At 37.2% G+C, this 23,682-nt stretch overlaps 2 protein-coding genes across 4 annotated transcripts; one reads left to right on the top strand and one right to left on the bottom strand.

Annotated features, from left to right (window-relative positions):
• Positions 1-1,108: 1,108 nt before the first annotated feature.
• Positions 1,109-15,413, top strand: LOC107821431 (T-complex protein 1 subunit gamma). The gene is made up of 13 exons (XM_075225511.1): positions 1,109-1,384; positions 2,550-2,611; positions 7,617-7,689; positions 7,786-7,853; positions 8,082-8,151; positions 11,266-11,334; positions 11,411-11,482; positions 12,227-12,300; positions 13,325-13,987; positions 14,065-14,190; positions 14,309-14,413; positions 14,500-14,574; positions 15,006-15,413. Exons 1-13 carry the CDS (start codon positions 1,360-1,362, stop codon positions 15,195-15,197), a joined length of 1,674 nt encoding a protein of 557 aa, XP_075081612.1. The 5' UTR covers positions 1,109-1,359; the 3' UTR covers positions 15,198-15,413.
• A 1,602-nt stretch (positions 15,414-17,015) lies between these two features.
• LOC107831595 (uncharacterized) lies at positions 17,016-22,233 on the bottom strand. Of its 3 annotated transcripts, none has more exons than XM_075225510.1 (6): positions 21,873-22,233; positions 21,669-21,741; positions 19,724-20,755; positions 18,277-18,680; positions 17,652-17,721; positions 17,016-17,514 (listed from the first exon to the last, which is right to left on the bottom strand). In XM_075225510.1, exons 3-6 carry the CDS (start codon positions 20,614-20,616, stop codon positions 17,451-17,453), a joined length of 1,431 nt encoding a protein of 476 aa, XP_075081611.1. In that variant the 5' UTR covers positions 20,617-20,755; positions 21,669-21,741; positions 21,873-22,233; the 3' UTR covers positions 17,016-17,450. The 3 variants fall into 3 exon arrangements, with proteins under 3 accessions (XP_075081611.1, XP_075081610.1, XP_075081609.1); XM_075225509.1 differs by having other exon boundaries at positions 21,669-21,724; XM_075225508.1 differs by lacking the exon at positions 21,669-21,741.
• Between the last annotated feature and the right edge of the window lie 1,449 nt (positions 22,234-23,682).

Here is a 23,682-nt window from a genome sequence, read left to right as displayed (position 1 = left end):
AATTTTAATATCCCAATTCCCATTCGATTGTAATTTAATTGGGATTTTCGACATAATTGCGTTTTTTCAGAAGATTTGTAGAAGTTTTAGCCGTTTTTATTTGTGAAAACAGAAAATAAAACATCTACAATCGGAATACAAATAATCTACAATTTATCTATAAAATATCTACAAACTAGGTACATATTTGGAATCGACATGCTTCCCCTAAAATGTATGTTTCACTTTTTTTATACATATTTTTGTCCAAAACAGTACTAAATCATCCACTTTTATACAATTTTTATACAATGTTGTTCAACTTTCATACAATAGGTAAATGAATAAAAGATAAATAAATAAACAACTGTCTACAATTTATCTACATTTTTTCTACAATTTCTGCAATATGTCTTCTTCTTCTTCTTCTTCTTCTTCTTCTTCTTCTTCTTATTCTTCTTCTTCTTCTTCTTCTTCTTCTTCTTCGAGTTTCAATCTGAAATTCAGTCAAAACCAAGTTTAATCTTCGCCAAAACCCCTCAAAATTGAGATATAAACTCCAAACCATATTCCCGATTATTTTCAACAACACCCAATCCAAACAAATAATGATTTTTGAAAACCCAAATTTGAATTCAAAGCTTTCAAGCTTTTTAATGGCTATCAATGGTGGAATTGCTGCTCTCTTTTCATTTGCTTTGTATTACTGACATTTGCGATTGAGAGATAAAGAGAGATGTAGAGAGAATTTCTGGAAACAGAGTGTATCGCAAAAACAGAGTATGGAAAATCTTGTTCTGCGTTGTGGAAGATCAGAGTGAAGCCGACGATAATTATGGAATGTGCGTGATTTGCGTTGGGGAAGATCTGGAAAATATTTAATTCCTCCTTTTTAGCGTGCAAAATAAGGAATCATAAAGCTACATTGATTCCTTATTTAATGCATTATATATATTAGGTAGAAATACTATTATCATGAAGGATAGTAAGCAAACTATGAACATATTTGGTAATATAATTTCATATATGGTATATATACGAAAAAGCCTCAATAAATAGGGTTGGGCAATAATCCATGAGGCAGTCCATCTTGAACAACCCAAATACAGCGAAATAGTCCATTTGCCATCCCTACCTACACTCTGAGTGCGCACTCATGATAAAAACAGAGACTGCGATGCACTTGATTTCCACCCAATGCCCTTTCAGGGTTTTCCAGTTTCGAATAAAACAGAGCGCAAAGAACTCAAATCTCGGACGGTGAAAGTTCAGCGTTACCTCTGAGCTACCCCCCCCCTCCTTCCCCGTTCGCGAACCTCAGTATCTCCGAAGAGCAAAAATCTAAACTTTTCCACTCTAAAGCACTATTCAATCAACAAAATGCACGCCCCAGTTGTTGTTCTCCGTAAGTTTTCGTTTTTCCTGTTCTTATTTTCCACATTTCCATTTCCAAGAAAGTCTCTATTCGAGAAATTAGTTTCAGGAGAAACTTGAAGTATGAGCTGGATTGCACCAATCTGAGAATTGAGATACTCCAATACTTACAAAAGTTTAGATGATGTAAAAATATCAAGAATAGATTCACTCGTTCCAAGTCACTTTTTATGCTAACTTGCTAAAAGCTAAGGAAATAAAGGTAAAGTGTGGGAAGGGAAGAGTTTCAACTGTAGAACAGGAATATTTAGACACCAAAAAGAGATACTTTTAGTAGCAAACATAAGCCTTTTTAGAACAAGAAAGTGATGCTTTTCCCACGAGGCATGTTATATAAGAACAATAGGAGAGATCAAGACTACCTAATATGCAAAATGTTCGTTAGGCAGGAATCAGATGCCATTAAATCAATAAGACTTGAAAAAAAGAAATGAAACAATCCATAATCTTTCCAAATCTTGGTACTCCATCATCTCCTTCTGAACTCTGAAACATAACATTTTCCTTCTTCATGACTGGGAACTCGATAGTTTCAATCTTTAAGATTCGTATTTCACATTTTCATATATTTTCTGTATATCCATTTCCTTAAAAACTCGTTCTTTGTGCAAGATTGGTTTTTGGAATGGGTTAAGTAAGATGCCCTTAAAGGGTCTTTGAGGATGTAGTGTTTGCTATGATTTTGAGCTTTTTAGTTCCTGTTTGGTTGTGCTTTACGGAGAACTAGTCTTGGTATAAAAACGAGCATTGCATAAGGAGAATCAATCAATGTATAGAAAATTACATTGTTTGGTTAGCATTTTACTTTCCTTCTAAAATAATACTTGCATAAGTTATGAGAATTTCTATATATTATTTTATGCGGATAAAATGTGTAATAAGAATACAGGTACTAGTAATACATGGATTGAAAAAACAAAATGACAAAAATACCCTTGTCACTTCAAACTTATTATCTTTACTTTTAAAAAATTTGTCCAACAAGAAATATTCTCTGCATTGTTAATCCCTACATTACAATCTCTTCATTACTAATCCCTGCATTACTTGTCTTCGAACCAAATGTACCCTTAATGTTTTAGTTTTTGGGACCCATCTTGGTAGTTATTTTTTTTACCATGGTTTATATTGAGCAGAGGATTCTATGAAGCGCGAGCAAGGTGGCAAGGTGCAGCGAGCCAATATCCAAGCGGCAAAGGTGCACTTATGTGCATATTTTTTTCTATGCTTATTCTTAGAATGAGTAGACATGATTTTGTATAATTTTATTTGTATGCTGATATACTTGGTTTTCAGTTTCACTAGTCATTGAAATGGTTTGTCTAATGTACACATTTGATGTTTTTTGTGGGACATTTAATTGAAGGAAGAAATTGTTGATCCTTTTGAAATTGCACGTGCCGCACTAGTTTGAGTTCTTGATGTTTCCTGTTATACATTTATGGACGATTCATGTGCTTATTAGACCATGCTAAATTGGCTTGCATTTTGGCTGATTACTTGATGATATGCTTTCAGTTCATTTGTTGGAGCTTCACAGTCAAACTGCATAAAGTGGTTATCTTGTACAAATCTCCACTCTTTGCATTAGATGCATGTTGACAGGTGTTCTTGACAGGGGAATTATGAATTCAATATGTGTTACATTGGGCCCTTCTTTTTTTCATTATGTTGTTAGTTTGATAGATAAATAGTAGTAAATAACTCTAATCTCATATGTATTAGCAGGACATGTATTATATATATAAGGCTCATTGTATCATTGTCAATATTAATCATTAATATATTTTCTCCTGTGCATTCTCACATGGTATCAGAGCATTGGTGAGATAATTATCGTTGTGCATCATTCCAACGACATCCGGGAAGAAATCAGTCGTCACCGTGCAATTTTCCGGTGACCCGAGAAGCTGTTTGCATCAAAACCACTTTTTACCGGTGTTGTGCATAAACCAACACCACCACAGTGTTCTCCGTCTCCAGGCGACCAAACCCACAAAATCCCACCGGAAAAAACCCATCACGTGCCGACCGGAGTGATTTTTTCCCGGCGAAATCTGTCCACGCGCGGCGCGTGGACCTCCTTCCGGTCAGTTTCTGACGAAACTCCTTTTGGACAGCCTTCTCAGGACATTATTCCGAGCCTACCCATCAAGTTTACATCAGATTCCGACGACTTTTTTTTTTCCGGCGAGCTACAGTGTTTTCGGTGAACAGTAACAGTGAAACAGTGATTTCCAAACAATTTTCTGACCTTTTTCGGCGTGAACATTATAATGTCATTCTCATTAGAAGCCTTAGACTCACAATTCGTTGGATCGAATGCATTAAATCCATTCCAGATGGTTTCTTTACCGGATTATATTGAGTTCATTCAGTACAAAGCACATAAACAGACATCTTCAGGATTAGCCTCCGTTGTTCCAACAAATAGTAGCATGACTTGTGTCTCCCAATCTTCACCTTCTGAGTCTTGGATCATTGATTCAGGTGCATCTGATTATATTTCTGGTAACAAATCTCTTTTCACTAGTATTTCATATTCTCAATCTCTTCCAACAGTTACAATGGCCAATGGGTCTCAAGCCATGGCAACTGCAATAGGTCAAGCAAGTCCACTTCCTTCCTTACCTTTAGACTCAGTTCTTTATGTTCCTGGTAGTCCTTTTAATCTCATAGCCGTTAGTCGCTTAGCCAAATCACTTAAATCTGCTGTTTTATTTCCTGATGACCTTGTTTTTATACAGGAATGCAGTACGGGGCGGATCATTGGTACTGGACGTGAATCAGATGAACTTTATTACCTTATCCTTGCAAAATCACATGGACTCGCATCTTGTCTTCCTCCAATAACTTGCCCCGTTACAGATTCACCAGATTTATTACATAAACGGTTAGGACATCCCAGTTTGTCAAAACTTCAGAAAATGGTACCTGGCTTATCTCACTTGTACACTTTAGAGTGTGAGTCGTGTCAGCTCGGTAAGCATACCCGCTCCCATTTCCCGCGGCGTCTTGATAATCGAGCAGAGTCACCTTTTACTTTAGTCCATTCAGATGTTTGGGGTCCTAGCCGGGTTAGTTCTACCTTAAGATTCCGCTTCTTTGTCAGTTTCATTGATGATTATTCCAGGTGCACTTGAATATTTTTGATGAAAAATCGATCTGAGTTGTTTTCTATTTTCTAGACCTTCCACGCTGAAATTCAAAATCAATTTGGGGTTTCTATCCGCATATTTCGTAGTGATAATGCCCTAGAGTATTTGTCTTCCTCATTTCAGCAGTTTATGAACTCCCATGAGATTATTCATCAAACATCTTGTCCGTACACATCCCAACAAAATGGGGTAGCTGAAAGAAAGAATAGACATCTTATTGAAAATGCTCGTACCCTACTCATATAATCTCATGTTCCGCTACGTTTTTTGGGGGATGCAGTTCTTACATCTTATTATCTTATTAATCGTATGCCATCTTCAGCTATCCAAAATCAAGTTCCATTCTCTGTCATGTTTCCCCACTTACCTTTGTTCTCTCTTCCACCCCGTGTCTTTGGGAGTACATGCTTTATTCATAACCTTACTCCAGGAAAAGATAAGTTAGCTCCTCGTGCTGTTAAGTGCATATTTCTGGGTTACTCGAGAACGCAAAAGGGATATCGATGTTATTCTCCTGACCTTCAGCGATTTCTTATGTGTGCTGATGTTACCTTCTTTGAAACCCAATCATACTTCACAGGTCCAGTATCACTTAGATATTTCTGAGGTGCTACCTGTTCCTTCTTTTGGAGATTCAGTCCCTATCTCCCATTCATCTTCCTCCATAGCTCCACCGCCTACAGTTCCACTTGCAGCTCCACCACCTATAGCTCCAGTGCCACCACCGAGTCCAGTTCCACCAACTATAGCTCCAGTGCCACCATCTAGTCCAGTTCAACCTTCTACAACTCCACCACTCCTGACTTATCATCGTCGTCCGCCCCTAGCATCAGGCCCAGCTGATTCACGTCCTGCACCTGACCCTGCTAATACTGCGAACTTGTCTCCTCTTAATCAACCGATTACACTACGAAAAGGTATACGGTCCACACTTAATCCTAATCCTCATTATATCGGTTTAAGTTACCATCGTCTCTCATCATCCCATTGTGCATTTGTGTCATCTTTGTCCTTTGTTTCCATCCCTAAGTCTACAGGTGAAGCACTGTCTCATCTCGGATGGCGACAGGCTATGATTGACGAGATGTCTGCTTTACATACAAGTGGTACTTGGGAGCTTGTTCCTCTTCCTTCGGGTAAATCGACCGTTGGTTGTCGTTGGGTGTATGCAGTCAAAGTTGGTCCAGATGGCCAGGTTGATCGACTTAAGGCTCGTCTTGTTGCCAAAGGATATACTCAGATATTTGGACTCGATTACAGTGATACTTTCTCTCCCGTGGCTAAAATTGCATCAGTCCGCCTTTTTCTATCCATGACTGTTGTTCGCCATTGGCCTCTCTATCAGTTGGACATTAAGAATGCTTTTCTTCACGGTGACCTTGAGGATGAGGTTTATATGGAGCAACCACCTGGTTTTGTTGCTCCGGGGGAATCTAGTGGCCTTGTATGTCGGTTGTGCCGGTCTTTCTATGGTCTAAAGCAGTCTCCTCGAGCCTGGTTTGGTAAGTTCAGCACAATTATTCAGGAGTTTGGCATGACTCGTAGTGAAGCTGATCACTCTGTATTTTATCGACATTCCGCTTCAAATCTCTGTATTTATTTGGTCGTTTATGTTGACGATATTGTTATTACCGGCAATGATCAGGATGGTATTAGTAAGTTGAAGCAACATCTCTTTCAGCTCTTTCAACACTTTCAGACTAAGTATCTGGGCAGATTAAAGTATTTTCTGGGTATTGAGGTCGCTCAGTCCAGCTCAGGTATTGTGATCTCACAACGGAAGTATGCCTTGAATATTCTTGAAGAGACAGGAATGACAGGTTGTAGACCTGTTGACACTCCGATGGATCCGAATTTTAAACTTCTGCTAGGACAGGGGGAGTCTCTTAGCAATCATGCAAGATATAGACGGTTGGTTGGTAAATTAAATTACCTCACAGTGACTGAACCTGACATTTCCTTTCCTGTGAGTGTTGTGAGTCAAGTTATGGATTCTCCCTGTGATAGTCATTGGGATGCAGTTGTCCGCATTCTTCGGTATATAAAATCTGCTCCAGGCAAATGCTTATTGTTTGAGGATCGAGGCCATGAGCAGATCGTTGGATACTCAGATGTTGATTGGGCAGGATCACTTTCTGATAGACATTCTACGTCGGGATATTGTGTCTTAGTAGGAGGAAATTTGGTGTCTTGGAAGAGCAAGAAACAGAATGTGGTTGCTCGGTCTAGTGCAGAAGCAGAATATCGAGCAATGACTATGGCCACATGTGAGCTAATTTGGATCAAACAGTTGCTCAAGGAGTTGAAATTTGGTGAGATTAGTCAAATGAGACTTGTGTGTAATAATCAAGCTGCTCTTCATATTGCGTCAAATCCATTGTTCCATGAGAGAAATAAACACATCGAGATTACTGTCACTTTGTTAGAGATACTCTCGGGAGATATTGCTACAAAATTTGTGAAGTCGAATGATCAGCTTGCTGATATTTTCACCAAGTCCCTCACTGGTCCTCGTATTAGTTATATATATAACAAGCTCGGTACATATGATTTATATGCACCAGCTTGAGGGGGAGTGTTAGTTTGATAGTTAAATAGTAGTAAATAACCCTAATCCCATATGTATTAGGAGTATGACATGTATTATATATATAAGGCTCATTGTATCATTGTCAATATTAATCAATAATATATTTTCTCCCGTGCATTCTCACATAGGCAATTCTTGAAATCATTGCAATTGATAGTTCTCGTTGGGCAGTATCAACATTATACATGAATGAATGAGAGATAGTAGAATTCTTAGCCGTATTTTGGGTGTTCTTGAACTTCTATTCGCTAGCTCAAGTGTCTTCAAGACATTTATTTGATTTGCTGCTCCCAACCTAAAATAACAAACTGCATGAAAAATAAATTAGAAAAGAATACATTGGACAAACAAGGAGAAAAAGTGCGAACAAGGAATCATTTATCTCAAATTAAATCGCTTTTCACTGCTCACAGTAGCATGTATGTTAGTTCTTTTATCTTTCATTTTGCTGCCAGGCTGTTGCTGACATTATCCGCACCACTTTGGGTCCACGATCCATGTTAAAAATGCTCCTCGATGCTAGCGGAGGTAAATATTTTGTACTCATATTGATATGTTTCATGAATCTGTGTCTCTAACTTGGTAATTTTGGCGTGTGACATGAATGTTATTGAATATTTACAGGAATTGTAGTAACCAATGATGGAAACGCAATTCTCCGTGAGCTAGATCTTGCTCACCCTGCACCAAAGGTATATGCTCTCTCTCTCTCTCTCTCTCTCCCTCCCTCCACCTATTGACCTCTAGAAACTCATGTGTTTTTGTGTGTTCCCTTGTTCAGCTCATGGATTTTAGTTTCGGTTGTCTTAATATTTGAATACCTGCCATACTCTCTAATGAAATTTTTTTATGGTAACATTGTTGCGTGCTCGCTTTCTTGTTTAAAGTGTCACATTGGTTATATCTTTCTGCTGCTGCAGTCCATGATTGAACTAAGCCGCACTCAAGATGAAGAGGTAGGAGATGGAACAACATCAGTCATTGTCCTTGGTATGGCTCTATTTAATTTTTTTTCACTTAGGTGGTTGATTTTATAAGTTAAATTGTTGTCATGCAACTCATTTTTGCATTCATCTTAGGTATCTTGTTAATCATGTAAAGCTTAATCAATTGATTCATATTATCTAACTGTTAAATAATTCGAGGGTTGTCCAATTTGGTAGGTTCAGTTTGCCTAAATTCTTTAGAGATAAGCAACCAGATTTAGTGAAATTAATAGCAAACAATTTGCAAAGCTTTTGCTAAGCTTATTCTATAAGTATTTGGAGCTTAACAGTTTCACGTTATTCAAGTCCTTTCCCAAGTTCAAATTCATTTGAAAAAAAAAATCTACTTGAATCAATTCTCAAACCAAAGCTGTGAATTGGAACATCGATGGGATAAATGCACATCAACTTTGGCATCTTGGTGTAAATTTTTGTATGTAAAGGATTCAGATAGGCTGATAGGTTTCCGTAGTTCCCTACATCTGCAGTTAAGGAGCTGAATTTTGCTTTATGTAACTGCACTCTACACACCTTTATGTACCAGCTTGGCGCTTCTAGTGAAATAAAATTTTACCTTATTTGATAAAAAAATTTAGAACATCTAGCCGTCAAGATTGTTTCATCTGTAGTCAAGCAACATATTTTATCTCTAGCCCGTGTACTTTTTCGGTCAATTTCTAGTGATGTTTGAAACCTACCTAATCTACTTATCCATGTTTAAGGTTTTGAGGCACTAGATTGTGGTGGAGGAATGGTGTTTGAGAGTGATTATGATGTGTCATGTGTGGGTGCGAAAGAGGGAGGGAGGGAGATGAAATTGGATATGGAAAGGCGTGGAGGCTGAAATGGACAAGAATTAGGGACGAGAAGCAAAAAAGAGGAAGTCCGAGCAATGTTGGAGCACAAAAACAAAACCCAAGCGAATTCTCTACTTTTTGGTATACCTCTTGCACGTGGGAGCTTATCATAATTAATAAAATAACATTTACTTGATTAGGAAAAACAAAAACAAAAACCAAGCCTATGCGTGATTGGGGTGGATGGAGGTAGTAAGAGAGGAAGGTTACGGGTGACGGGGTGAGAAATCTGGCCTCAAGACTTATTAATTAAAAAAAGAGGGAGTAATAGAGGAAATACAAGAAGAGGGGCAGACTCTTGTCTTGTTTTTGAAGTTAAACTGAAAGGGCATATTCACATCTGTTTCCACTTCAAGTTTCAACGCCTCTAAAGTGAGACAAAGGAGAGGAAGTAAACTTCTTTTGCTTTCTTTCTAGACTAGATCTGCCAAACAACCTGATAGGAAATATAAGGAAGTAAAACAGTGAAATACATGAATAGCCTCTTTACGTTGTCCACAATGAGATCAGATAGACACTTAATGATGCTAATGACCAGATAGACACCTCTGCTTAGTTATAAGTGTGTCTTCTAAATACCTGCATCCATTAGACTATTTGCGTGAAGCTGACTCTCTAATGACATGTCAAATAGACAAAAGAAATGATGACGCATGTAATTTTGAATGAAAATACAACTTGTTATTGAAAAAAAGAAAATACAATAATAAAAAAAATCAAAAATCAATTTTCCTATCTCCAACTTCTTCTACGTAAAGGCACCCATCACATCAGTCACCCTATCTTCCATTTCCCCCCATAATTTCACCTTTTAATAGAACATAAAAGGCAACAAAGAAGTGAATGTCGCTGTGTCCGTCGGCTCCCACGAAGTATCATATTAACGCTTCATAACAACAGCTCACTCTTCCAATTGCAAAGCTTGGCTGGTTCAATCTATTCCTGCCGCCATGCCTAAAATTGGTCAAGAACCCAGCAGACCCAAAAGAATGAATGTGAAAATCATGTTGCCAAAATTAATTCATCGCTTCTTTTTATTTGTTTCTTTGTTTCTGGATCGTGACTGCTTCCTTTGTCTCAAATTAGTGTCTAGTTTTCTAAAATTTCCCCAGAACTATATCCAATCTTCTTCTGCTCCTTGGTAGTGTGTTTTGTGGATATGTCGGCGATGTCAGTGGTGCTGGAGATGGGTCTTATGGAGTTGAAGGTTGTTTAGATGTGTTGGTGGCGGGCTCTTTGGAGTTGTTGGCGGTGTCGGTGGTGGTGAGTTTTGTGGAGTTGACGGCGGGGGCGATGAAATACCATGTTGGGGGAAATGAGGATGGACGAGGAGAGAAAACTTGGATAGCAAATAAGGGTAAATTAGGAGATTTGTTCTTTTTGTAGTTGGCCATGGGTGATAAATACCCCTTACGTGCTCAAAAGCGATTGTATTCCACGCGTGTTGGCTGTTGCCATGTCATATCAAGATGTTCAAAAGAGACACTTATAACCAAGCAGAGGTGTCTATCTGGTCATTAGCATCATTGAAGTGTCTCTCTGATCGCTGTGGACAACTTAGGGGCTATTTATGTATTTCGCGGAAGTAAAACAGTATGTTCTCTTCTAAAACCCTCCCCTGGACCTCAACTAGTGCATGTTCTGCAAAATTCAGATTGACTGAACTGGAATGGCTCAAGCTGTGATTGCAGTTTCAACTAGATAATAATGACCCTACTTGGAGTGAGAGAAATAGAAGAACATCAAAGGCAATGGGGAAAAAACATTGGTACATAAAGTCCCCACTTCGGTGGATCTTACCCAATTTTTCCAGTTCAAGAAAACTTTGGCACATAAAGGTTTTTTTTTTATCTTTAATTTTCGTGAATTTCTTTTAAGTTAATAAAAGCAGACTTAGTTTCTGGCACAGTACTATGCTGAGAAGTTCATAAAATTCAATACACTTTAGATTGCTTAGTCCATCTCATTATTAATTCATCATTAAAACAATTTGAATATAAGAATTTTTGCCAATAATTCTTATTGTATAGGTTTACGACACGTGTAATTAAATAAAATAAAATTAAAGAAGGGCGAAATGATTCCCTTTCAATTGATTTTATTCAACAACTGATCAAAATATTAATAATTAAATATTATTAACTGTAAATAAATGATATGAATAAATAAATTATTCATGTTTTTATTAATAAATGCCTATGGTGGCAGCTTGTTGCTTACTCCTTTTACAGTACTAATTATTTTATCAATATCTTTTGCAGCTGGTGAGATGCTCCATGTTGCGGAAGCTTTTATTGACAAAAAGTATCATCCTACTGTAATATGTCGAGGTAAGAGATGATCCTCAAGTTTATAAATCCTTCGGCTCAAGTTATCTGAGATTAATACATGTGCTCCTGTGACCAGCTTACACTAAAGCTTTGGAGGATGCTGTTGCCGTGCTTGACAAAATTGCAATGACAGTTGATGTCAATGATCGTAAGCTCCCGTTGCTTCTTACATTTCCTTGTTTTATTGCAACTCCATTCTGAGTACTTTTATATTTTAGTAGTTCCATTCCTTTAACTTACAGGATTAGATAATTACCAGACTGCTAGATTTTTTGATTGACTTTCCAAGAACTTTTGGCATTTCTCATTTCCCCAAGAAGGAATTCTTTTGAATTACAGGCAAATTTAAGCTAAAACAGGAAAAAAATATTAGTTGAGCTTGCTTAATTGCTTTTAAGTTGTAGTGCCAAAGGAACTGATTTGTAAGGCTGCTGGAATTGCTAGGTCTAGAAATGGAATCCTAAGCAGAGAAACGACATTCCAAAATAGAAATTCTTGAAATAACTGTTGGTTTACTGACATTGGATTGAGTTTGTGGAAGTTATGCATTAACTACAACAACAACCCAGTAAAATCCCACAAGTGGGGTCTGGCATTAACTAATAAAGGAATACTCTAGTGAGATGATAATGTAGGCAGATAAGCTTTGCTTTTTTGTTGGATGAGTAAACTTCTGGGAACTTACGATCAGAATTTTGTGCTTTTCATTTAACTTAGTCCTCCTTGTCTTGGATTTTGATCCTCTCATCGTTCCCTGCTCTTTTGCAAGTTTGAATTTTTCATGCTGATTTAATACAATAAGAGATTTTGTCCATTATTGTAGTTCACGTATAAATTTTCTGAATGTGATGTAACATGCAATTATTAATCAAAATAATTGCTATTGTGGCAGGTGCAACAATGTTGGGGCTAGTGAAGAGTTGCATCGGAACAAAATTTACTAGTCAATTTGGTGATTTAATTGCAGTAAGTATTAAGTTATTTCTAATAACCCCCCTCCATAGGCCATGAAGAAATGAATTGAAAAACCTTCATCTAGAAATAAATATTTGCCCTGAAATGTTTATATGTACCTGTTTTTCACAGCAAGGATCTAAGACTTATCATTTGAAGAAATTTTCTTCTCCGTTAACCTGGGGATTTTCTTTCATGAAGTTTATCATTGCAAGTGAACAAGAGGAAATACGAGAGTCCTAAAATCAAGAAATCGTTGTTTTCGAGCTCTTAGCTGGTTCTGCACTATTTCGTTAGCAATAAAACAATGCAGTAGTTTTTGGTTTTCTTCTATCATCTGAACACTGACAACCATCAAACAGTAAAATGGTTTAACTTAGTATGGTGTCTTAATTTTGTATAGATCACGTCTTCTTGAAGATACGTACTATAACCTACAAGTGGGAATGACCGAAAGCATAACATACATTCGTGCATAGATATCTTTCTCATGAGTTCTATTACCCCACATGAAAAGAAGTCATGGTTTGAATATGAAGAAGATATGCATATATGATCAGTTGACGATTAATGTCGTAGTTATGTTGAGTTCTTTTAACCAACCCCCACCCCCACCCCCAAAAAAATTAATTGTTTGAAGATCAAGAAGAAAGACATGCATACAGACTAATTGACTACTAACGTTTCTTATAGGTCTCTTATAGTTATTGCTCTATTTGTTCTTCCATTTCTTTCCGTAGGATGTTATTAATAATATTTTAGAAGTTTCTTTTTGGCAGCTAGATTGAGATTTTTCGGATTGAAACATAGTTGACTTGTATATATATGCGTGTGTGTGTGCGTGTTGGGGGGGATGGGGGACACAATGTGATGGGAATTTAACCTTAGATCTCTTCTTCCCAGCACCTCTACTGTGGTTTGGTAACCACTAACCACTAGGTCAAGTCTTCTATTTGAGAAGTCCTTTACTGTAATAGGATTGAAAAGGTCATGTATTACTAAATTAGTGTTTATGGTCTAATATTTATTATCTCAGGATTTAGCTATTAATGCCACAACAATAGTTGGTGTGGAAGTTGGCCAAGGGCTTCGCGAGGTGGACATCAAGAAGTACATCAAGGTTGAGAAGGTTCCAGGTGGGCAGTTGGAAGACTCAGTGGTGCTTAAAGGAGTAATGATAAATAAAGATGTAGTTGCCCCTGGCAAAATGAAGAGAAAGATTGTAAACCCTCGCATTATTCTTCTTGATAGTCCTCTGGAGTACAAGAAAGGTGAGAACCAAACCAATGCAGAGTTGCTTAGAGAAGAAGATTGGACTGTCCTCTTGAAAATGGAAGAAGAGTACATTGAGAACATGTGCGCACAGATACTTAAGTTCAAGCCAGACGTGGTTATTACTGAAAAGGGACTTAGCGATCTGGCATGCCATTATCTGAGCAAGGCTGGTGTCACTGCAATCAGAAGGCTAAGGAAGACAGACAATAACAGAATTGCCAAGGCGTGTGGGGCAGTTATTGTTAATAGACCCGATGAGTTGCAGGAATCTGATGTTGGTACTGGTGCTGGTCTGTTTGAGGTGAAAAAAATTGGGGACGAATTCTTTACTTTCATCGTTGATTGCAAGGATCCAAAAGCATGTACTGTACTTTTAAGGGGTGCGAGCAAGGATCTACTGAATGAAGTGGAAAGGAATCTACAGGTATGTTCTCAGTTCCACATATTTAGCAGAGGATCTGTTAAGTACATTGTTTTGAGCTGTTTCATATACTTTTGCAGGATGCCATGTCTGTTGCCAGAAACATCATCAAGCACCCTAAACTGGTTCCTGGTGGTGGTGCAACAGAGTTAACTGTATCTGCCATGTTAAAGCAGAAAAGTTCATCCGTTGAAGGCATAGAAAAAGTAAGTTGTTTTGTTCAACTTTTGCTACTTTTTGCAGCGAGATACCAAGTCATGAAGTGGAAATTGGAAAAAACAAAGGGAGTCTAAAACTTTCATCCTTCTATTGTCATATATGCAGTGGCCTTATGAAGCTGCTGCAATTGCTTTTGAAGCTATACCACGAACTTTGGCTCAGAACTGTGGTGTTAACGTGATTCGCACTATGACCGCCCTTCAAGGAAAGGTGAAAATTCTACATGTTTGAGGTTGGATATGCTGCCTTAAGTATACATTTGTGTTCTTCATCTAATTCTTTTCACATACCTATAGCATGCAAATGGTGAGAATGCATGGATAGGCATAGACGGAAACACTGGTGAGATTGCTGACATCAAAGAGCGTAAGGTATGATATTACTTTCTTTCTCTCTCATACACTCCAACCCCGGGTCACATGAAATCAGATTGCTAAAAATACTGCAAAAACTAGATAAGGGTACACTTTGTATGTTAATTAGATTTTGTTAGGTTAATGAGAACTAAATATAAGTTCAGTAGTTAAAATAATTATTGGACAACAGAGATGGAAATTAGGAGATTGACTTAAATACAGATAATGCTTTTGTAGAAGGCTTTATATTTCAGTTATACTAAACCCAATTTGCTCTTCAATATGCTAGTACAAATTATTTTTGAAATCTAATTTCGGGCAATTGCTTAACTCAGCAGAACTATGAATTTTGTTTTCAAAGTGCTTCAGCTGTTGTCATCTTTTACTACCTTTTGCGTAATGAAATTTAGGAACTTATATTAATTAGAGAAACTTTAAATATCCAGATATGGGATTCCTATGCTGTAAAAGCACAGGCTTTTAAAACTGCTATTGAAGCAGCTTGCCTGCTTCTGAGAATTGATGATATTGTGAGTGGAATAAAGAAGAAGCAGGCTCCTGGAGCAGGGCAAGGTCAATCAAAACCAAAAATCGAGGAAGAAGGCGATGCAGACAACGACCAACTAATTCCAGAATGAACATAAAACACCATGCTGAATGGGAATGCTTTCAAAATTCATACTGCAGCTGCAAACCATTTAAAGTTTTGTTATCTATATGGACTTTGGTGGAGGCTAATCCTGGCTGATTGTTCAAAAATTTTGTGCTTGACATGTACCTTCTGCTGTTTTGACTACTGACTTGTGGCATTATATAAAAAATTTCTTCTATTGAGGTTTTCTAGTGAAAAGAAAGTCGATCAAATAGTTCTTTGTTGAGGTTTTTCTCCAGTTGAGGTTCGTTTTATTAAGTTTGTTGATGCAAGAACGATGATTCTCTGCGGTTGTCATGAAATTATGTAGAATAAGGTCATTTTCTGGGCCACTCACTAGACCCCAGATGAATGTTCCCATGCTTCTCATGGTCTGCCTCATCAATTATGTTGCTTCAAGAGCTGGCGCTCAAACCAAAGGGGGGTGTGATGGGATGAGAATCTCCTTACTGATTTATCATGTTCAAATCGTGGGAATGGAGGACCCTTGGATAAGAGTGCTTTAGGGGACATACTCGGCACGAATCGGATTGTTGGGGTCAATGGATCTCGGATACCTGAAAAAAAAAAGGTTGGCACTCAAGTTGAACCCTTGATAGGAAGGTGTGGAGGTCGAGAATTAAGATAAAATGCTTGTAGGTAGTCGAGAGTATTTCTTTCCCATCCAAGGTGTTACTCTTGTATTCTATTATTGTTAGATTTCTATTACTACATGTTCCTTTCGCTTTGTTTTCTTACTATCTTATTATTACTGCGTTCTTTTCATCTTTCCTTGAGCCGGGGGTCTATCGGAAACCACCTCTCTACCTTAAAAGTAGGGGTAAGTTTTGCGTACATACTACTCTCCCTAGACCGCATTTATAGGATTATGCTGGGTTTTGTTGTTGTTGTAGTACTCAAGTTGAACTCTTGTTTAAAATCAGAGTTGGTTTGATTCATTGGAAAAGTTGGTGACTGTTGAATTCTCATATCATAGGACAATAGTCTCTTTCGGATTTGGTGATAAGACATAAGGCATGCTCTCCAGTGTTTACCTAAATCAATTTCAGTTTGAGCTTAGGTGTTCAAGTACTAGAAGTTTCTAAGCATACCCAAATTGCATTAAGTTTTCTGTTCACTGACTTGAACAACTCCCCAGTTCTATTTTAGAGTTCATACACAACAGATAATAAATAGAGAGAGGAGCCACTCGCATCAAGAGATTTGTTTGCAAAAACTCACTTGTTTGTGGTCTTAGAACAAAATTTGCTTAGTTGCTGCTCTAAAAACAAAAGAGATTAATGGAACAGAGAAGATTTTGTGGAGTCATACCGATGAAAGAACCTCTTGTTGGCAAGGGAAAGAAAAAACTATGATAAGATTTAGAAGAGGATAGAGCTTTGGCAGTTGCAGTATCACAATCCCACCAGTGATTAAAAATTTATCAAGTTTATAAAACCTTAGTATTAGGACTATGGTGCCAAAGATGCCTCCAATATATTCTAGTGCTCCCTCCGGTCACTTTTACTTGGCACCTTTTGACTTTTCACACCCCTTAAAAAATAATAAATGAAGTGTATAATTTACCATGATACCCATATTAATTGATGCATATTTTATTGCATTTGAGAAAATGATTTGAAATGAGTAATAAATACTATAGATAAAACAGGAAATAATTTGTTGTCTTTTCTTGATATGTGTAAAGTGTCAAGTAAAAGTGAACATCTATTTTTAGTATATATGCCAAGTAAAAGTGACCGGAGGGAGTATAAGCAATGAAAAGCATAATATTCAGTGGTATCGAATTACCAAAACTACTAAAGCAAGATGCATAATACTTACTATTCCATCTGTTTCATTTTAAACGACTGACATATGATCGAACATAGAATTAAGAAAAAAGACTTTTACACATGCCAAAACCACCCTATAGAACTTGTGATTCTAAACATACCATGACAGTTCTATGACTACAAGAGCATGCTGTTAAGGATAAATGTAGAGTTCAAAGTCAAATATACCAAATACAATAGGTGTCATTCTTTTTAGAACCTACTAAAAGGAAATAGTTACATATATCATGGAACAGAGCGAGTATATAGTTACGCAAACCACCAAAGGAGGATTTGAGTCTCGGACCAATTCTGAGACTCAAGATCTCTCAACAAAGATAATAATATAGAGAAGTGTTTGCTTGTTTTTTTTGTTGGGGCGTGGTTGTTTGGGGTGGGGGGAGGGGTGGGGGCATAAACTTTATTTATTGTGGTCGGAACTTTGGCCTAACTCTGATAACCCCCGGCCTTGTCTCCTCATAACGGTATCTGCAGAACATAATATTCATGTTTCATTTAGTTTGACTGGGTAAAGTGAACATTTGCTAAATGTTGACTTAGAAAATTAGAACCGCACAAACTAGAGCACTTGGAGGACCTGTATGCCTAAAGGAAGAGAATAATACCCGTTTTCGATGAGAAAGCTTCTTATGGCCAATGGAAGGGCAGCATGTCCCCGGCTATGAGTTCCTTTACCTGTGAAATTGGATACAGCAACACTTCAGACTAGTCAGACGAACCTATGCTTGTAATCAGTTAAACTAGTAAACAAAAGATGCTCCAATTAATAAAATTCAAAAACAAATGACGATCCATGAGAAGTTTTGCCACGCTGGGAAGAATGATCAACATAACAAGTATGCTTTATTAAAAGGAAGGATTACAGACTCATTTATGTACGTGATGCTATGACCTGATAACATGTATGAAATTGAGCTCTTGATACTGATTCATCACGTATCAAGCTTAGCAAGTCACAGCAGGCTACTCAATCTTCCGAGTTAAAGCAACTAATGCACAACATTTTTAGAAAACACACCATTCTCACAATACTTCCAGATAGCAACAGAATGCCTAGAGCTAAAGATATAGAGTGAGTGGTGAAGTGACAGTCATCCAGATATAAGTGAAAACAGGTTCAAACACGCAACTTATAACTACAACCACATTGAAGAACATGTTGCTGGTGAATACATCTCTACTTATAAGATGTATCATATCCTTGAGCAACACTTTTCAAGAGAAAAATACCTGTTATGACCTCCAAGAAAGCTGGTCGCTGCTTATTCATCAGGGATCCTTTGCTCTCATTATCCACATCAATACGATCTGAAGTTTCAACAGATACAGCAGCTCCAAAGCTGGGCTTCAAGTTCACTTGATTCATATGACCAGCACGATTCACCTGAGATTCAATCTTTTGCAAATGTTCTCGTAAAGCTTCAACTGCCTCTGTTGCATGAAGACCATGCAAGTCGAATGTCCATTCATCATTCTTACAGTTGCGGACACTCAGAATTTCCTTTGCTGCCTGGGCATTTAGCCTGTTAGCGACAACCCACTCTTCTTGGGCTTTTAGAGAAAAATGTTGGGCAGATAAGTGGTCACCTCTGAGATAGGCGTCACTGGCAGCCTTAGAGTGTCGAGCTGCTGACCTGTTTATAGAAGAAGAGAGGATCTCAGAATGATTTAATAATAACGAGGATAAGAGCTTAACACGTTCAAAAGCATGTACCTTCTAAAAACTACGGTTGCAATGAAAATATAACAAAGAACGAAGATGGTTTGTTTCATCATATTATGTTGCATAACTTAGTTTGCAAAGATGATATTTGCTATTGAAGTTGTTTGGCCACTAAAATTCTCCCAATATTTTCATACTAAAGTATGCCATCTCCAAATGGGCCACATATGAATAATTCTTTATTTGACAACCAAACCAGGCCGAGCTTTGAGAAGATATCTTTGGCTCACAGGATCTTAGAGAGAGTATCACCTCAAGTAGAGAAATATCACTAATAAAAGAAAGATTCACCAACTACCACAGTCTCACACGTATGTAATATAAAAGATTTCATGAAACACAAACTCAAGCCACCAGTCTTAGCTGCACTGATAAATAGGACTACTGTTCAGTTGCACCTGTAGAGTTTTACTATATTCCCCGCTAAGTATCTGTATCAATAGATGATCGAAATCTTTGGTATTTAAATAGTGGAATATTCAGCTTGTGCCCTATTGTGTTTTAGCTGTAAATTTTCTGCATCCCATCTTTCCACTTGCTTCTATATTTACTTCGAAAAAGGTGTTAATACTGGCAATAGGTAAAAGAAAGGGGAGGATAGATGAAAAGGGTGTTAAATTCTTTTTCCTCTCACGAATGTCGTCTTATCTCTTTTTGGATTCTTCAAATTGGTGCATGGTTCAGACTTTCAGTAACAAGAATCAAAGTTTTTTTGTGAAAGAAAAACAAGAGTCACAGTTTTAACACATTTGACTAAAATCTTAACGCTTTCGTTTTTCCAATCAAGTTACTGGCATGAACAAAACCCAGCCAACGCTTGATTATCCTTATCTTCATTATAAACCATCCTTGCAATCTTAAATGAAATTAAAAAAGGGAAGCAAGGAAATGGTCATTTACTCATATTATCATTCTAAAGGTAAATGCCTATACACAAGTGCAAGTAAAATTTACCTCGTCATTTTCATCGCGTCCTTCCGATGGATTGAGTAAATATCATCCTCTTCCCACTCAGGCTCAACTGGTATAAACTCCATACCCTCCGCTGCTCCATCAAAATGCAGTTTGTTCTCATTAGAAACAAAGTTGTTTATTAGTTCTTGACTGTTGCTCTGAAGACACTTAACGAACACATGACTCAAGTCATCCAGATTCACGCTGTCGGTCAATGTCGCACCTTTATTAGCAGCAAAGTTACTATTATTCGTGAGAGGAGCCTCATTATTAGACTTCACACCTTTAGTATCTGTCTCTCCTTCTTTAAACTTTTGCACGCAGGGAGTATTTGCTTCTTTTGGGGTTAAAAAATTGTCAATATCAAATCCCTTGGTTTTTCTGTTGTCATGCGCAACGTATGTATGATCAGGAGATATCATTGCTTCCAACAATGTTAAGGCCGTATTGAAATCATTTACACCAGCCATGACATCTGTAATCAAGGTGTCATCAGCCCATGGGTGGAGCTCCTTAAGCTTTTGACACACCTCAAGAAAACCTCTTTCTTTGATAAAACCATCACTCTGGTTGAGACGAGAATTGCCAACTTGTATTTGATTGGCATCAGACCCTTCAGTAGCCATTAAGGATGGAAAACTTACAGATGGTCGCAGCAGGGATGAAAAAGGTTTATCTACCATGTCTCCACTATTCTTTGTGATGCTTTGAGATGGAACACTTAAGGAAGTGGTAGGAACGGATAAGAGCGGGAAGGGTTCTGTTTCAGGCTCTGGCTCAAGACCTTGTTGCTTCCGTCTCTCGTTATGGTCAAATGCAGCCCAACCAGAAGTCTTAGCTCTCCTCCCAGACATCTTCCTATGAGGACTAGTCACACTTGTAGAAGCAGCCATCTTTAGTTGCACATAGAAAGCACTTAAATCATTTTAAGTGCCACACCACCTCCTCTTCTTGGCTGTAACTCAGATAATGTCTCCTAAATTCAAGCTCCAGGTTTTGGAAAAAATGACAGCTTCACTGAAAGAGTTTAAACTGCAACAAAACTTTGAACTTAAATTAAATAAAAAAGCTAGAATTATAGAACTAAAAATGTAACACATGCATATAAGGCCGGTTAGGAAACACTGTTTAACTTTACGGGTCCAAATTTATTCTAGACTACCAACCATCATAAGCTCTCCACTTTAGATCAGTCTACATTTTTTTCCTTTTTAATATCTATGGTGTTATGGCTAACTTATGACCACCTCGATTAATTCACAAGACATCCTGTCCAACCCACAAGTATAGGTTGCTTCTGTAATCTTGTCTACCAAGGTTAGAACAGGTGGGCTCACCAAGTGTTTTAACTAGGATTCATACTTGACATCTGTAGGTTGTTACTCCCATGCCTTAACCACGAGGCCTTTCTCTTACAACCTTTTGATCAGCTTACTTTTATGCAAATTAATTTTAGTGCTTCAATCCAATTAAGACTCTTTTTATGTTGGTTCTCAAATAAGTTCTACAAAGTACAACCATACTTGAAAGACGAAAATTTGATTTAAAGCAGTATAATATTTACCATTGCACTTACATACATAAAAGTTAAAACCAATGATGTTTACACAGCTTATCTCCTACAATAATCACCTTGGTAAAACATTTAACTTTCTACATTTTCAGAACCTTTGCAGAATTCAGAAGCAGAAAAATCCAACCTTTACCCGTGCTTTTTCTTTAATTTATTTTTCTTTTTGTGGATAGAGCAGTATAATACAATCTTTACTCCTACTATTTCTTTTCTTTCTTTGGATAAAGCAGTAAAATTCCAACCTTTAAATCAAACTAAGGAGAACTACAATTAACTTACCTTCCTGTTTCAATATACTTTTCTTTTTTGGAATATACTACTATTCTAAATTTGAAAAAGTAAGCAGGTTCAAGGGTAAAATAGTCAATATACCTTCTGCATTTTTATGAAGCAGTAAGATTCCAACCTTTAACTCAAATTTAGGAGAGCTGCAATACAATTAACCCTTGCACCATTAAGAAACAGTAAACTTCCTCATTCTCCTTTTGTTCATTTAAACAAAAAACAATAAAAATCCAACCTTAAGCTAATAGTTTAAACAGTAAGCGGGAATCAAGGGTAAGATAGTCAATATACCTTTAGAGACAGAGTAATTGAAAGGGAAATCAGGAGAAACTGAACGGGAGGTATCGTATCCAAGGGGTAAAAGGAGTGAATGAAGGTTTAGAGAGCTGAGATGAAAACTGCAGAATCGTAAGAAGCAAAGATTGATTGTTGGCGGCGGACGGCGATGCTGAAAGGGATTTGCTTCTGCAATCCATAAACGTCTTGAAAAATTTTCCGATTGAATCTCCGGCGACCGGCGAGAACAAAGAGAATTTGAAAGATGAGAAGAGGAATGACGAAGAAGATTTGTATTCTTTTTCGGGTGTTGATATTTTATTATATTCCCTTTGAGTTGGATAACCAAACGGAGAAAAACCAAACAAGGTCAAGAATAACTCAACTGCCACTATTTCCTTTTTATTATAAAATAAAGACTATAAAGTAAACGACAAGTATAGAGAGAAACTGATATATTATTCGAATTCAAACTGATGTACATAATAAACTGAAATCTCTTCTATTTATAGAAGAAAGGAAGTTATTGTGTAAGCTGCTACTATATCAGATATGGATAATTTTCTACTGAAAGTAATGTTTATCCATAACTGGGTACTAAAAGAATAAGCTTATTATACCCGGTATGGATAATCTTCTATCGGGGATAATATTTATCCATAACTGGGTACTGAAAGGATAAGTTTATTATACCCGGTATGGATAATCTTCTACCGGGGATAATGTTTATCCATAACTGAGTACTGAAAGGATAAGCTTATTCTACCCGGTATGAATAATCTTCTACCGGGGTAATGTTTATCCATAATCGGATATCGAAGTGATAAGCTTCTTCAGGAATCTTATTTCCAATAGAGTACTTAAATAGATAAACATATTTACGGTGGAGTCCCATATGGATAAGCTTCTTCAGGAAGCTTATTTACAACGGAGTACTAAATGAACATCCATAATATAATATATTTATAACACTCCCCCTTGGATGTTCGTTAAAAGATAATGTGTCTCATTAAAACCTTACTAGGAAAAACTACGTGGGAAAAAATCCTAGTGAAGGAAAAAGAGTACACATATTTAGTAATACGCATTACTAGGTGCCTCATTAAAAACCTTATAAGGAAAACCCCATTAGAAAAAATCTTAGTAAGGGAAAAAGAGTGCATCGCGTATTTTACTCCCCCTGATGAAAACCTTGTTTCAAATATTTGAGTCTCCGCATTCCAATCTTGTATACCATCTTCTCAAAAGTTGAAGTTGACAAAGATTTAGTGAATAAATCTGCTGGATTATCACTTGAACGGATTTGTTGCACATCAATGTCACCATTTTTCTGAAAGATCGTGTGTGTAGAATAATTTTGGTGAAATGTGCTTCGTTCTATCTCCTTTTATAAATCCTCCCTTTAATAGGGCTATGCATGAAACATTGTCTCCGTATAATATTGTGGGTCTTTTATCACATTCCAACCCACATGTTTCTCGAATGAATCACTGATCTCAATCATATGCACTCCCTGCTTGCCGGTTTGAAATCGAGCTTTACGGGTATCAGATAAATAACCTGCATCTGCATTACCAATACGATCTGCACCACTTTTGTTAGCATTAGCAAGATAAATAAATGCACAATCTACACCGAGATAGAGTATTTCAGGACCAAGGAGCTCATCATCCTCTTCTAGAGGTTGGAACGAATCCTTATTCACTTCAAGTTATTGAATATTCATTGGTGTACTTAATGAGTACACTTTGTCCATGTAAAAGTATTTTTAAGACCCTCTTGGAGCTCTTCCGGAATTCCAATAAGATTTATGTCACCAACATAA

Source organism: Nicotiana tabacum, chromosome 11 (genome assembly GCF_000715075.1).
Source record: "Nicotiana tabacum cultivar K326 chromosome 11, ASM71507v2, whole genome shotgun sequence".
Taxonomy (NCBI): domain Eukaryota; kingdom Viridiplantae; phylum Streptophyta; class Magnoliopsida; order Solanales; family Solanaceae; genus Nicotiana; species Nicotiana tabacum.
The sequence above is the reverse complement of the archived record's forward strand: the minus strand, read 5'-3'. Positions and strand labels throughout refer to the sequence as shown.

Bases quoted from the DNA above. Each gene is read 5' to 3' on its own strand.
- LOC107821431 (XM_075225511.1), top strand. From the start codon at position 1,360: ATGCACGCCCCAGTTGTTGTTCTCC. The intron at 7,690-7,785 runs GTAAATATTTTG...GAATATTTACAG, and splicing joins GCTCCTCGATGCTAGCGGAG to GAATTGTAGTAACCAATGAT. The intron at 7,854-8,081 runs GTATATGCTCTC...CTGCTGCTGCAG, and splicing joins TTGCTCACCCTGCACCAAAG to TCCATGATTGAACTAAGCCG.
- LOC107831595 (XM_075225510.1), bottom strand. From the start codon at position 20,616: ATGGCTGCTTCTACAAGTGTGACTAGTCCTCATAGGAAGATGTCTGGG. The intron at 18,681-19,723 runs GTAAATTTTACT...TTCTATAAACAG, and splicing joins GACGCGATGAAAATGACGAG to GTCAGCAGCTCGACACTCTA. The intron at 17,722-18,276 runs GTATTTTTCTCT...CCAATTTCACAG, and splicing joins TTTCTTGGAGGTCATAACAG to GTAAAGGAACTCATAGCCGG.